We start from the raw sequence: 13,910 nt of genomic DNA on the forward strand, positions 1-13,910 counted from the left end.
TCTTCATGATACGCAGGGTAGAGGTTATTAAAGGGGGAGAAAGATTAATGTATTACCTACTAATTCCATGGAGGAGAACATGTATCTTATTAATGTTAATGGGTTGGTCTCTCATTACATTATAGAATAATCTGCTTTAGCAAAGGTTTTTCTTCTAAAGAACTTCATAACATTTAAAGGTTAATATGTTAGGTAAAGAACAATATCTTAAGATAAGCGTTTTTATTACAGGACATGATGGGATGGATTTTATTAAATTACATGATGATTTGAATGGGGAAGAAGAAAAAGTGCATCGCTTCTTGCCCTCAACTTTAATGCCTTTAATCAAATAATGACCTTCTGGAAAATAGTTAATTTTAAGCATTTGGAAAGATCAATACCACTTTGCCACCAAAAAATGGCCTAGACGATGAAATTTGATGTATTTAAAGTATCATTTCACCCTTTTAACCTAGTAAATAATTTAAAATGCTTTCAGTATTGCTTTGCCACTGTTTTATTTCTCACTGTTCAAAGTGTTACAGTTGTTCTCGAAAAAAGGTTCAAGTTCGCGTGTGAAGCCTCCAGGCCTTGGACCTAGGAGTGGGGCTGTTCCTCCATTAGGCCCGTGTGTCTGCGTCAGGGTCCCTGAAGAAGTCATGTATTTTAATGCTGTGTTGGAGGCAGGGTGTGTGGAACATAAAAAGAGTGGAAGTGGAACCCTTCTGGAACTCGAAAGGGGTGGCTTAAAACGTCATTAGTCACTTTGTGTCTTTTGTGGCATCTTTAAACATTCATCCTAAAGGTGAAAGAATCAGAGGCTCTGACAATTAGAACCTACCCCCCCTCCCCAGCTTACAGAACACTGATATGAAATTAACTTTGAGTGCCGACAGCTTTGTAAATAAAAAAAAAAATTGCCCTATATTAGCATGTTTGTGGGCAGATTAAAACTGTCTTCATTAGCATAAGTAACACTTACAGATTCTTTTAAAAGTAGAAAATTATTTGCTGGATGATAATTTGCTAGCTTTATAGTTAGTTGTTGTTCAGCATGTACTCATTCAAAATGCCTAACGTAGTTTAGTCTATAATACTGAAATTTTTTGTGCTAGAAGTACTATTTAATGGATTATGTACTTAATCCTTGTTCGTACTACTTGCTAAAATGTAATTCATGCTTTCCACTAAAATGTTTGTATCAAATACCTCCCTATTTAGATTGATTTCTTTTAATATCATATATTATTATACTATGTGCCCCAGAGATTGGAACGAAATACTTATGCAAATAACACATAAAAGATGGAGGGATAAATACAGACTATAAAATGTTTTGCTTTTTACAACTCAAATTACCATTCTATTTTTTAAAATGTATTTTTCCTTCTTAGTTGTAGCAAGAATTATTTGTCATTTTCTTTCTCTTTATAGCTCTTGGGTTTAAAATGCATATGTATATAATGATCATATATACATATCTGTATATTATATTAAATGACTTTTTTCCTCAGAGAATATAGAAGTCTATTTTCCCCTGGAAAACTAAGTGTGTTACATGCTCTCTAGCTTTGTCACAGACCCGGCTCTGAAAGGTTGCTCTTTTTATGTGTGAGACCGTATAGGTACAATAAATTCATTTGTGAAATGAGGTTCCTTTCCTGACTAAATTAAAATCCTGTGCACCCCTTATGCGTTAAAATGTTAGAAGTGAATTGACTTGAATTAACTGTTCTATAAAGAGTGGAGTGGAAATCAGAGATTGAGTTTGGTTGGAAATTAGCAGCTGAGAGATGGAGGTGCCAGGATTTTTATTTAAATGTGGTACAACAAGATTCTGTCAGTAAAGCACGTCATTAGAATATTGAGTTGAGAACTGCTAATTTTTCCTTTAAAATGAGCATACAGTCGTGTGTTTCATGGACCATAATAAATTGCCATTGTGTTGCCATCGAGTTTGTTTTGCTTTTTTGTCAGTATTGGTTTGGCAGTCATTCTGCATTTTTTTCCTTTTCTTCTCCCCCTTCCTCCGATCTTATATTTCTTTAATAGGTCCCTAACCCAAAGCATTCATAAGAATGTTATTTATTTCATGCAGTCTTCGCTTTAGCATCTTCTGCACCCTTTTCTTGCTTACGGTGGCAAGACCTTTGCAGATGGTTCTTGGTTACTCTAAAGTACACAATGGTATTTCCTTTGTGGCAGATGGATTTAAGACTTTTAGTTCTCAATAAATGTAGGTTTACAATACATAACTTTACAGGATTTGTGTTGTATATAACAGGTTTGAACATATTATCTCAGAATTCATCTGCATGGCATTTTCAGCTTATTCAGGGTCCATGCCAGTTTTTTTAAGTAATAGGGGGAGCGCCGTGATTGATAGCAACAGCTCAAGGCGTGATTTTGAATAGAAACAAAGGGTTTAGAACAGAAGGTGTCAAATTAAACTTTGTCAGTTTGAAAAGTAGTAACATCCTGAAAGTTTTACTAATTTATTTACATGTGGCCACTGTTTATATTTTGCCCTCTTTATATGCAGTGTAATATTGCTTGGCAAATTTACTACATTTAAAGTTTAGGTTGTTCCTTGTACCATTTTAGTTTTCTGAGAATGGATCAGGGTCATTATTTTAAGGTGGTTAGTCTTCTGTCTTTTCTACTGTTCAGAAGAGTTGTCACTGAATTTAATTTTGAGAGTAGTTCCCTACTCCTGCCTGTCATCCTAATGGTATTTCAGATTTGAGACCTCTCTTAAAAAGGTAATTATGTTCACATTTTTCATTCCTTGTCTCCTCTACCAAGTAAATCTATAAATTTATCATTAAAAAACCAGTACAGTGTAGGGGAATCATTATTTTTTATTTGTTAAATGTTAACAGATAGTCTGACATGTTCATTTTCTTCCCAAATTTGTATGTTCTAACAGTATCACTTACAGAAAAGTCACCTAGAAGAAGGTATAGAGGAATTAGAAAAATCGTTTGGCTTTTTTAGTCACTTTCGGCAAAACATAGATTAGATTACTGTCATCATTAATAAAATCTCAATCAATGAGATTTGGGGAAGTCAGAATATTCCGTTATTTGGATAGTATTAGAAAAATTAATCTTACTTTTGCCGGTGAAAATTGGGGATGGGCCAATTTCTTTCTCTGCTGACAGAACCAGAGTGTGAAAATATGTTTCCCATTGCTTTTTAAGAGAGACGCACATGAAGAAAAGCAACACCACCCTCCCCCCCGCCTTTTTGTTTTTTTGGAATATCCTTGTAGAACTAACAGTTCCCAGCTGCACCGTTAAATATTTTTCTAAGAAGCATCTGATTCCAGTCTCTTAAAATCATCGTGTTTCTTGAAAGGCTAGCAGAGACATGCTTCAAACTTATAATTCATCAAATTATTTTTAGATAAGGAATTAGAAGTATTATTTAAGGGCAGAGGTTAATAGCAAACTACTGGAAATGTTATGTTAGTCATGGGCAATTAATAAAAATAAGGATCTATCTCATAAGTATAGAGACACAGAAGGGACAATATGAGCAAAATATTTGTTGAATGAGTCAGGGCTCTTTTTCTGAAATATTTGTTAAACCAGCGTGAATGTGATTGTTTAGGAATTAGCTATCATTATTAGCCATTTTAAAAGAACTAATGATTTTCTTTTCCAAAGAACATCTGTGATCCACATGTTTTTTCACATATATCCAAGTGCTAACTGAACTCTGCATTAAAAAGTTTCTAAAGGAAGCTTTTCTTACATGAATTGTTCTTAATTTAACTTTTAGCAATTTTTAGTTACAAGCATTAGTTTCTAAAAAAATCTTCTTAGATGCTCAATGTTTAGCACTTAACTGCAATGATATAAGACTAGCTAAGTGAAAAAAAAAAAAAAACTTCTCTGTTTGAACCTTCTAACATCTCTTGAAAGATAAATAAAGTTGTAGTGCATGCTGCATTTAGGCAGGGGGCCTGCCGGTGGTCATAGCCGAAGGCTGCAGACGAGGGGGGACCGTGACACAGTTAGTGTTCAAGCCTACAGGAGGGTGTACCTTAAACCTTCACAGCATCACCGCTTAGAGCGAAATAAATAACTTAGATGTAGGAAAATGGGAAATATTTTCGTGGCTTGTTAGATAGCAAGTATTTACCAGTAAGAGCTAAATAACCACAGTTAGGCACCCCATGCAGGTGGGTCTCAAATATTTCAAATACAGTTTCATAGTTAATATTGCATTCACATAAATAGAGTTGACATATAACATATCATTGTATTATTCTGGAAATAAATACGGAATCGCCATGGCTAGAAGAGAAGCATGTTCAATGACACTGTAGTCACCGTTCTTCCTTTTTATTTAGCTATTATTCTTTTAGGCAAATCTTCAGTTTACTGCCTGCTTTTGTAGCCTTGAATTATGCATTCAGTGGCATTGAAGGAGTGCGTGATTTCATGACCATCCCCATGCACGTATTCCTTTAACTAGAAGACCTGTTGAGTAGGGAGTCAAAGCCCTCTGAGAATTGGTGGGTGTCATGAGGTTTGGCAGCGGTCACTCTTGGCTTGTTAGTAGATGGGCCTTGGGAAGGTAAGGTATCAGTTCTCTCTCTCTCTCAAATCTCTCAAGTAGGCCATTTTGGGGAAGATGGACCTTGCTTCTTCCCACTGTATATTGCAGTTAGAGAATTTTCTCTCTAGTGGTTCAGTTTGAGAAGAGAGAAGAAAGTCATTCCATTCTCACTCCAAAAGTATCATTAAAAAAACAAAAACAAAAACCCTCTCCTTGGCTAGTTCTAAAAATCAGGTAATAAGGAAACTGTACTTTATCCATTCACATCCACATAATTTAGTTGAAATTTTCAAGAAGCCCCTTTGTCTTAGGCTGAGTCCCCTAAAGCAGCGCCTGGGATGGGGAATCAGGTGTCCTTGATTTGGTGAGGGACCTGGAAGGAGCGAGGAGGATAGGGTCCAGTAAGAGTGTGGTCTCAGGTAAAGTCTGTATTGATGGTGGAGATAGGGCCATCTCTAGAAAGTAAATCGGAGGGTAGATGAGTTGTCACTTTGGGGCTAGGGGCAGAGACTTTGTACCACTGGGTCAGCCAGCCATGGCCACCCAGGTGAGGGGGCCAGGGAGGATGTGGAATAACAACTGTCCGGGTATCTCTGGGTGAGATGGCCCCAAGGCAGCTCTCCAGAGAAGAGCATGGCTATAGGCTCTTAGCAGGCAGCACAGCAGCTGGGGGCAGTGGCCTTGGCTGATGAAGAGGGTCTGGATAGGGTGCTCCCCCTTCCTCTCCACTCCATTCCTTAGTGTCCATCATGGCAGCCAAAATGGAAGAAAGTTGGAGACGGTGATTAGAAAATTCTAGACAATGTACTCTATTAGACCACTCAGTGTTTGAGAGATGGTCTGAGGATCAACAGTTCAACTGTAAGAGGTATCAGTAAGGTTCAGATTTTAGCATTCATTGGGCATTTCATTCTTTATTCAGGAAACCTGATAAACGTATTGCTTGACAAATCATAGTGTATACTGCAGTAGGCAGGAAAACAGACTCCGAGGTGTCTTGAGAATTCTTCTTATGCCCAGTCTAATCACCATGCTGTATTTTGGACAAAGTTCTTGCTCACACGGTTGCACATGTCCCTTCTCTCTCTTTCATACTGTGACACTCATACACGCACACAAATATTTACACAGTTTCCTTTCTGATACAGAAATTGTGAACTTTAGAAGTCCTTTTAGAAAAATTATTTTAAAAAGCTGTCCTGTCTCTTCTTAAATACCTTCAGGACCTCAGGTGGCCATGCATCAGACAGGAAAGTGGGCAGGACTGAAGCACATTCAACTTTGCTTTTCTCCTGTTTCACACATCACAGAGTCCGTGGTAAATGTGTCTTGCCCTTGGAGTCTGAAAAACATTACCCTCCTTAAAGATGCAAGTCTGAACATTTATTGGAAACAGAGCCTGCCTCCTCAACGGCCACAACTATTCTCTTAACAGGTTTAAAAAAAAATGTTAAAGCAGATTGCAGTGTTTTAAGCTTATGAAAAAAAGTTAGCTTCACAGGGTCTTTCCTTTTTAAGCTCTTAATGGAAATTGTCAGCCCTCGCCCTGCCCACCCCATAGGCATGAACTGACCTATCATTCCCTTGTCTCTAAGGGGTGGTTGTGTGAGCTGTTACGTTGGAAAGAAGATCCCTCTCCAGAAAACAGGACCCTGTGGGAGAACCTCTCCATGATCCGAAGATTCCTCAGTCTTCCTCAGCCAGAACGCGATGCCATATATGAACAGGAGAGCAACGCGGTGCATCACCATGGCGACAGGCCACCCCACATCATCCATGTTCCAGCAGAACAGATTCAGGTTCGTTTACCTTGGCCAATTCAATATAGCACTAAGTAAACAGAGCTTTAAACTTAGCAGGGATATTAGCGTTTCTCTTCTTCCCAGCAGTCTAAACACGGGCTTTTTAGCAAGAGATAGCAGTACACTGCCGTCTTGCTCAGGGGGATGAAAGGAAAATTAACACTTTCTCCAACATGTGTTTTGTGTTCCTCTCCCCTCATCTCCCCACCCCCAAAGTGGCAAGAACCCCTTCTTACACTTCTTGTTCGGCAAGCATGTCTTTGTTAGAATCGGGTTGTGTTGTGTATAAGAGCTTACATTTTTAAAAAATCGGAATTTAAACACACCACCTTTTCTTTTTGAAATGAATACCTACACTGCCCCCGAGGAAAGGAATTACCGCTGTTTTCTGTAGAGGAATTTCGTAGAATTACAATTTCATACCTTGGTTTCTGTCCAAAAGGAGGAGGGGAGGGAAACTTAACTGCAGACTTCATTCCGACTCCTTGGCCCTTCCTGCCCCTTATGGTTACCTCCCTACGCCCTCATGGAACACAGGTTAGAGGTGAGTCACGTCCGCCCGTCTCTCCTTTGGAACCCCTCTCCCACCACCCTTGGGAAAGGAAAGTCCGGAGGCCTTTTCTTACCAGGCCTGCTGCCCCCCGTACCACGGCTTGGTGCTGCTCCTCAGGTGAGCGGGCACCAGTTACCTTTGCCAGCAAGAAATGGACACAGAGAAGGGGACACCGTGGCTTAAAGGCCTGCTCTCTTGGTGAAGATATTCAGACTTTGAAAGGATGCACTAAACATGGTAGTGGGCAGAGACCACTGTGCCAACAGAATCAGCCTTTGTACGTAGCCTGTCCCGTCATGGGACTTGTCTCCAATCATCCACTGAGGAGACTCCCCTATGCATTTAGATACGAAAGCCCTGGGATCAAGTAGTTATTGGTACTCTTATGGCCTTGATTGCTTAGGAAGTGTGTTGAAATTGAACTTGAGCTTTATAATTTATTAGCTTTCCCCTTTAAGGGAAAATGCCATTGCCTTCCAGAGCCCTAAAATCCTACTACCTTTGGTGAATCACCTTCATTATTTCTGGGTATTGCTGTGAAAAAAAAAACACACATATATAGCTAAAAACTATAATAGGGTTATCCATCCACTAGGAAAAAAAATCTTTGAGTGTGTATTAAAGATAAATTGAAAAAGAGAATCCCTTAGGATATCAAGCACTAAAATCATTGTGAAAGCCTGATAAACTTACTGTTTAGCAAAAACAAAAAAGAGAAAGATATACATTACGTAGTAAAAATAGGACTTGTTTGAAAATGTAAATCATTTTTAATAAAATTGCTTCTTAGGGGGATAAAAGGTAATGCACAGTATATAAAAGGCACAGTATAAATGTTCTGATATTTTGTTGAGTACTCAGGATGCTTTGCTTTGCTGATAAGAGTTACGGGTAGAGAGTACAGGTACATGCGTGTGTCACACATTTGTTCTGTGTAATTGTATATGGAAATTACAGCACATGTATGGGTACTAATTATGAAGCAGTATCTGTGTACACTAAATTTAAATCCTAATCACATCCGAGTTTACTGTAGACAAAACAATTCGCCAGCCATTGTGTGGTGGATTGAACCTTTATTTTTCGGTATGAAAAAACTTGCACTGTCAGCTTAGTGCAATTTGGTAAGACATTGTGTATTAAAGCAGAACTGTCTAGTGGTGAATTCACAAACGTGAGAATCTCACAATTCCTTTGGACTCATAAGAGATACTGCTGAAGAAGAGCAGAGGATTATCTATATTATTCGTAATTTAAAGAAAACTTTCTATTTTTGCTTCACGATTCATCCACCCTATGACATGGGGCACAACACATTTCTTTCATGGTTCTGTACCTCGCTTTTCTAAAATGCCTTTGAAATCCTTCTCCATCTTCCTTTCAAAAATGTGTTACTCATTTACATCCTAATTTCCTTGGCTATATTCATGTTTGATGGGTAGTCTGGTGAAGTTCATGGCTCCCATTTTCAGAGCGCTGAGTTTTCACTTCAGTGAGCTGGTATGAAAATCCAGGTTAAGGAGCCTCCCCTGACCTCCTGAGATGGAAGCCTAGTTAGTAGACCACCCCCTCCCCCGACCAGATTCCTTCCTTCCTTCTCAGTTCTCATCATTTTGAGGGGTTTTTTTTCCCCCTTAATGCTATGGGCCATGTAGCTGGCCTGCTTTTTGGGCCCAAGTCTTTTGTCTCCATCAGATTAGCTAGCCAGCCATGGGATCCCTAAGCACATGCTTGGTCATTGTAGCCAGCTGCGTGCACACCTGGGAGAACACGGAGCTCTGACTGTCTGCCTGTTCCTTTCCAGCAGCAGCCCCAGCCCCAGGCGCAGCAGCCGGCCCCGCCGCCCCCGCAGCCCCAGGCACAGCAGCCGGCTGGCCCCCGGCTCCCCCCGCGGCAGCCCACCGTGGCCGCGCCAGCCGAGGCCGAGGATGACAGCCGCCAGAAGACCCGGCCTCGAACAAAGATTTCCGTGGAGGCCCTGGGAATCCTCCAGAGTTTCATCCAAGACGTAGGCCTGTACCCGGACGAAGAGGCCATCCAGACTCTGTCCGCCCAGCTGGACCTTCCCAAGTACACCATCATCAAGTTCTTTCAGAACCAGCGGTATTATCTCAAGCACCACGGCAAACTGAAGGACAACTCCGGCTTAGAGGTGGATGTGGCTGAGTACAAAGAAGAGGAGTTGCTTAAGGATTTAGAAGAGAGTGTCCAAGATAAAAACGCTAACACCCTTTTCTCGGTGAAACTAGAAGACGAGCTAGCAGTGGAAGGGAACACAGACGTTAACGCTGACTTGAAAGACTGAGAGAAAAAGTATTATTTTCATTCAACAGTGCCACTGGTATTTACCAACAAATGAAAATCCACCTGTATTTGCTCAGAAAGCCTATGTTGTTCATGGTTTGGCCAACGAATCTTCAGAAAGTTGCACAAACAGGAAAAGTGGAGAAAGGATAATACAGACTGCACTAAACGTTTTACTCTGTTTTACAAACTGCTTGGCAGCCCCCGGTGAAGCATTGAGGATTGTTTGGTATTAAAAGTTCAAATTTGTGTTCACGGGACGCACCATGGTGTGTACCCCGTTAGCATGATACCAGTGATTTTTTTAAATAATAATTATTCTGGAGCCTCAAACAAGCATTATAACTTCTGTGATTATCATTTCCTTCCTTTAATTATTTCTGTAACACTCCACACTGATCTTTGGAAACTCGCCCCTTATTTTAAAAAGAAAAAAAAAAGAGTTTGTTACTCTATTGTATGTTACAAAAGAACTATAGACTGTGGAATGCAGTTTAAAGATGACATATGCCAACAAATGCCTTGTATTATATGGCACTGCCGTAATTCAAATTTGTTTTTATTTTGGAAATAAAAGTTCACTGTAATTTTTTTCATTCTCATTGTTACATGATTTTTTTAAAAAAATGAAAAAATGTGAAACACAATTTAGTCCTCATTATTTATTTGTAGATCCTGCAGCATCATGTTGTAATTAATTTTTTGGAAGTTTCCGTTAAATGTAATATTGCTTCTCTTGTTACCATACTGATTCTTTTCTATTTATAAATGTATTTTGATGGGCAGTAAAACAAAGTGTCTTAAAAGTTTTAAATAGAGAAAATGTGCTTTACACAGTTGCCTATAAAAAGTGCTCTATGTTATCCAAGCAATTCATACTATAAGCTTCACTCTTATTGTTGTATGCAATTTTTACTATCATGCAAATAAGCTTAGGTAAATAAAACTAATAGATCACCTTAGAAAATTATGCAATTAATGTGAAAATAATCGATGTTTGCAATGTGTCTTCCTTTGGTTTACAATCAATTTGAAAGCTACATCTGTATAAAATTTCTGTATAAAGGTGTATTTCTTTTTTATGAGTTTATGGCTATGAAAACACCAGCTATTTTGTTACAGCTGGCTGTTTTTATAAGTGTACCACAATTTTCTTTATGCAGAAATGTTCTGATTAGGAGTGGTTATTGACTGTAACTACACAATTAAAATTGTTTGTATGGTATGACATGGTAGGGTTTGTCTGCTTATGTGAAGTAACCTTGCAGAGTCAGAGACGGCCCTCCCAGTTAGATGCATGTTCTTACCTTCCTGATACTCCACTGATTTTAAAAAGAGCAATTGAAAAGTCACTCAAAACACTGTAAATGCAAATCACAAACATGCTCATTTTTAAAGTATAGCTAATGAAGATGATAACCTGTTTTAGGTTAACATTTTGCTTAATGAACAGATAGGATGGTCTAAAGACTTGCCAAGAAAAAAACAGAAATCCAGTCCCTGGCAGTCATGTACTCAGGATGGATTCGTCTGCATTTACTTCACAATACTTCAGTTATGGCAATGCTTTTAAAGTTAATGCACAGATATTTTTAAAGGCCACTAATAGTAACGTAAAATAAGCATGGAAAAATGGACCTTCTGTATAAAAACTCCTTAATAAGCAGTGTATTTTTTTAAAGTTATAAATGGAGTATAAGTTAACTCAGTTCATTTGGGTGTGTATGTCATAACTATAAGAACCACATGAAGAAAACAAGAATAACACACCTGGAATTTAAACACAGTCTTCAAGATAGAAAATTAGGTGTGCTAATGGTCATAGGATTGAGGCCAGGGTTGCAGTTCTTGATTTTTTTTTTATAAATACTTTATATTTTGCTTCCTGTTTTGAAAGGGTTCCTAGATGTTAGTTGATAGGTGTGCCTGGGTTCCTTAAAACCTGGTTCTGAAATGGCCCATTCTTCTCCTGCCATCACCCTAGGCCCTGATAAGCTCGTGGGTAGGCAACTGGGCTGCTTTAGTGCTGAACTTTTATGCAGGAAGCTGAGATGGTATCATTGAAAACTCCCAGTTCAGTTTTAAAAAGCACTGTTTACTCTTGAAGTGCGGTTGAACTACTATGAAAGCAGCTGGTTTGCTGCAAACTTAAAATTGACTGAAAAGTTTTTAATTCTTAAGTGAGAAAACTTTTAAACATTCTTGCTCACTGGACTTCAGAAAAGCATTTGAGCAAAAGGAGCTTGAATTAAAATAGAAGTTAGATTTCATGTATTAAAAACAAATGGAAATTAGTATGCCATGAAGTTTTTAAAAAAACTATCTTCCTTTCTTTTCTCTTGAATTTAAGGAAAAACCTAGAGCAGAGAAACTATTTTTTTAACCAGCCCCACACTTCACGTAAGGTGTCAGAGGTACAAAATTTAATATTTTAATGGAAGGAAAGGATGGGTTGCAAAATAAGATTTTCCCATTCCCAATAATCTAACTTTTAAAATAACATTCTTAGTGAATTAGTGAGTGTGTGTAAGAAATCAACAACATTAACAAATTCTTACTTAGGTCCTTTAACTTAAGCACTGTAATTTTGCTAATATGGTATATTAAACCAAAAAAAAAAGCACATGTTGGTAAACACTCAAGGTGATGACAGAGTGAATAAAATTGTTTTCAGGAAAGATGGCACATTTTCTGAAAGATCTGGGTGACCTTCCACATTGCCCCTCCCATGTCATTATTGAGCATACCAGTTCTCTTGTTGCCAGGTGGCTATGGCAGTTTCCTTGAACAAGTTTCATTGTGTCCAAGTTTATCAGAGACTTTTTAAAAGCGGGGCATGATAGAGCGCTTCGCGCTGTTAAGACCTTAGCAGAGTCAGGTAGTTTACGGGTAATATTCAACCTTGTACATCTGAATCTGTCATGGATTCCTTCCCTCAGCACTTTGCCACTAATTTGTATTACACTCTGTGGCCATATAATACTTGCACATTATGCAAAAAATAATGTTGATAGTATCTCCTTGGCACAAAATATGCAGAGTTGACACACAACCTTTGAAAACCAAGGTAACTAATGTATGTGTGCCCTAGTTGTGTGGCACTTGGTTACAAAGTCTGTACATATTATGTATAAAATGTGTATAGATTAACATTTAGTCCTAATGAGCTTAAACAAAGTGTTTTTTCCAATTAGTGATATCTATATCTGTGCTTATCTAAAATATATAGCTTGAGTAGAAAACATTTTCACATGGTTCAAGATCGAGTACAAAATGACAATCCCATACATTCCATTATTAAATTCTGCCCTATTCCCTATTGTGATCAGCTGATATTAAGGTCCTTGATTGTCACAATGATACCAATAAATGAGGTATTTTGAACTGCCTGGTAATATTTTCAGAAAAGAGCAATTAAAATGTATATACCCTATTAAATAGCCTACAGAAATAGGACTATTGTGTTAAAACAAGCTAGAAATTTGCATGGTAGTGTGGAAGTTCCAAAAATATTATATCTAAAATATGAGAAGATATTGATGCTATAATTTACCTTATAAATAAATATTTTTGACTTTTTAAGGGGGTATATTATGAATTCGGTGTTTCTTCTGAGGCAATCCTTTCAATGTAAATACTACTTGCATGTCCTTTGACAAAGGCTAAGCTACAATCTATTAACATACACGTTTTTGATAAAATATAAAGTACCCTTATTAAAGAAATGTGGAAGGTGTATGTCCATAATACTATACCTGTTTACAATACCAAATGTTAAATAAAAATAGTTTGGAATCACTGTTTAAAAGATGAGCAACATTTTTCAGCCTTTCTTACATTACCCTATTTATGTGGATCATATCTATTTCCAAATATAACTTTATCCAAATAACTCTACAACAATTCCATTATGGCTTCTTGCTTATACCAAGGTTGTGTATTAAGTCAATTTCTTCCATCCACTAATTTCAGCTGCTAACAGTCCGACTGTGATCAAAGGCACATGACCTGGGCCCTGTTCTCTGATGAGGTGGTTGATGAGGAAATGCACTAGAGCAGTATGTTGTATTTGTTGCCTTGCAAAATAAACACTCGGCAAGGAAACTCTGAAGTGACCTATCTTGCACTAAGTTAAATGTTAAGCATTATTTCTTTACTGCCAGATGAATTTACTGTTATCAAATATTTGCTTTTTATGGTATCCACAGAAGCTTTCAGTCCAGTGACAGTCTCTAATTCATGCCCCTAGGCCCACAAAAGAAATGATATTCCACATGCTGCTCTGACTTGACACTCCCAGCAGAACCAACAGGACCTGTTAGACAAGGTTCAAATAGTTAAATGTGTCCATTATTAATTTGTTGAGGCTGTGGCAGTGCGATGCAAAATAAGCATGTGTCCGGAGCACAGCCTGTCCAACAGCATCTTAATGTGGAGATAGGTTTCAACTACTCCACCTTTGTTTCCAATTTTAATTTCCAAATATTTGTTTTACCATCTCATACAAAGGCTTCCTACTTTCTGAGGCCCCTTCCTAACAGCCTCCTCAAATACGCTTCAAGTGATCACTGCAACAGCGTGTGTTGAATGCTTCGTCTTACAAGGCAGTGCCACAAACACACCTCCATTTCGCTGTGAGGTGTGTCGGGCAGGCACTGAGATTCCCACTTCAGAAACGAGACAGGGGAAACGCGAGTAGT

General features: G+C 38.3%; 1 protein-coding gene across 6 annotated transcripts in view; it reads left to right on the forward strand.

Moving 5' to 3' along the window:
- SATB1 (SATB homeobox 1) overlaps positions 1-12,470 on the forward strand; it is a 98,762-nt gene extending 86,292 nt beyond the window's left edge. For 4 of the 6 annotated variants that reach the window (XM_036030600.1, XM_036030601.1, XM_028518060.2 and 1 more), the window contains 2 exons: positions 6,147-6,350; positions 8,711-12,470. In XM_036030600.1, the coding sequence (XP_035886493.1) occupies positions 6,147-6,350; positions 8,711-9,211 (705 nt within the window). In that variant the 3' untranslated portion in view covers positions 9,212-12,470. The remainder of the gene's footprint in view (positions 1-6,146; positions 6,351-8,710) is intronic. The other 2 variants (XM_036030602.1, XM_028518061.2) reach the window with 2 other exon arrangements.
- Positions 12,471-13,910: the final 1,440 nt, after the last annotated feature.

The sequence above is a fragment of the Phyllostomus discolor genome, chromosome 7, assembly GCF_004126475.2.
Source record: "Phyllostomus discolor isolate MPI-MPIP mPhyDis1 chromosome 7, mPhyDis1.pri.v3, whole genome shotgun sequence".
NCBI lineage: Eukaryota > Metazoa > Chordata > Mammalia > Chiroptera > Phyllostomidae > Phyllostomus > Phyllostomus discolor.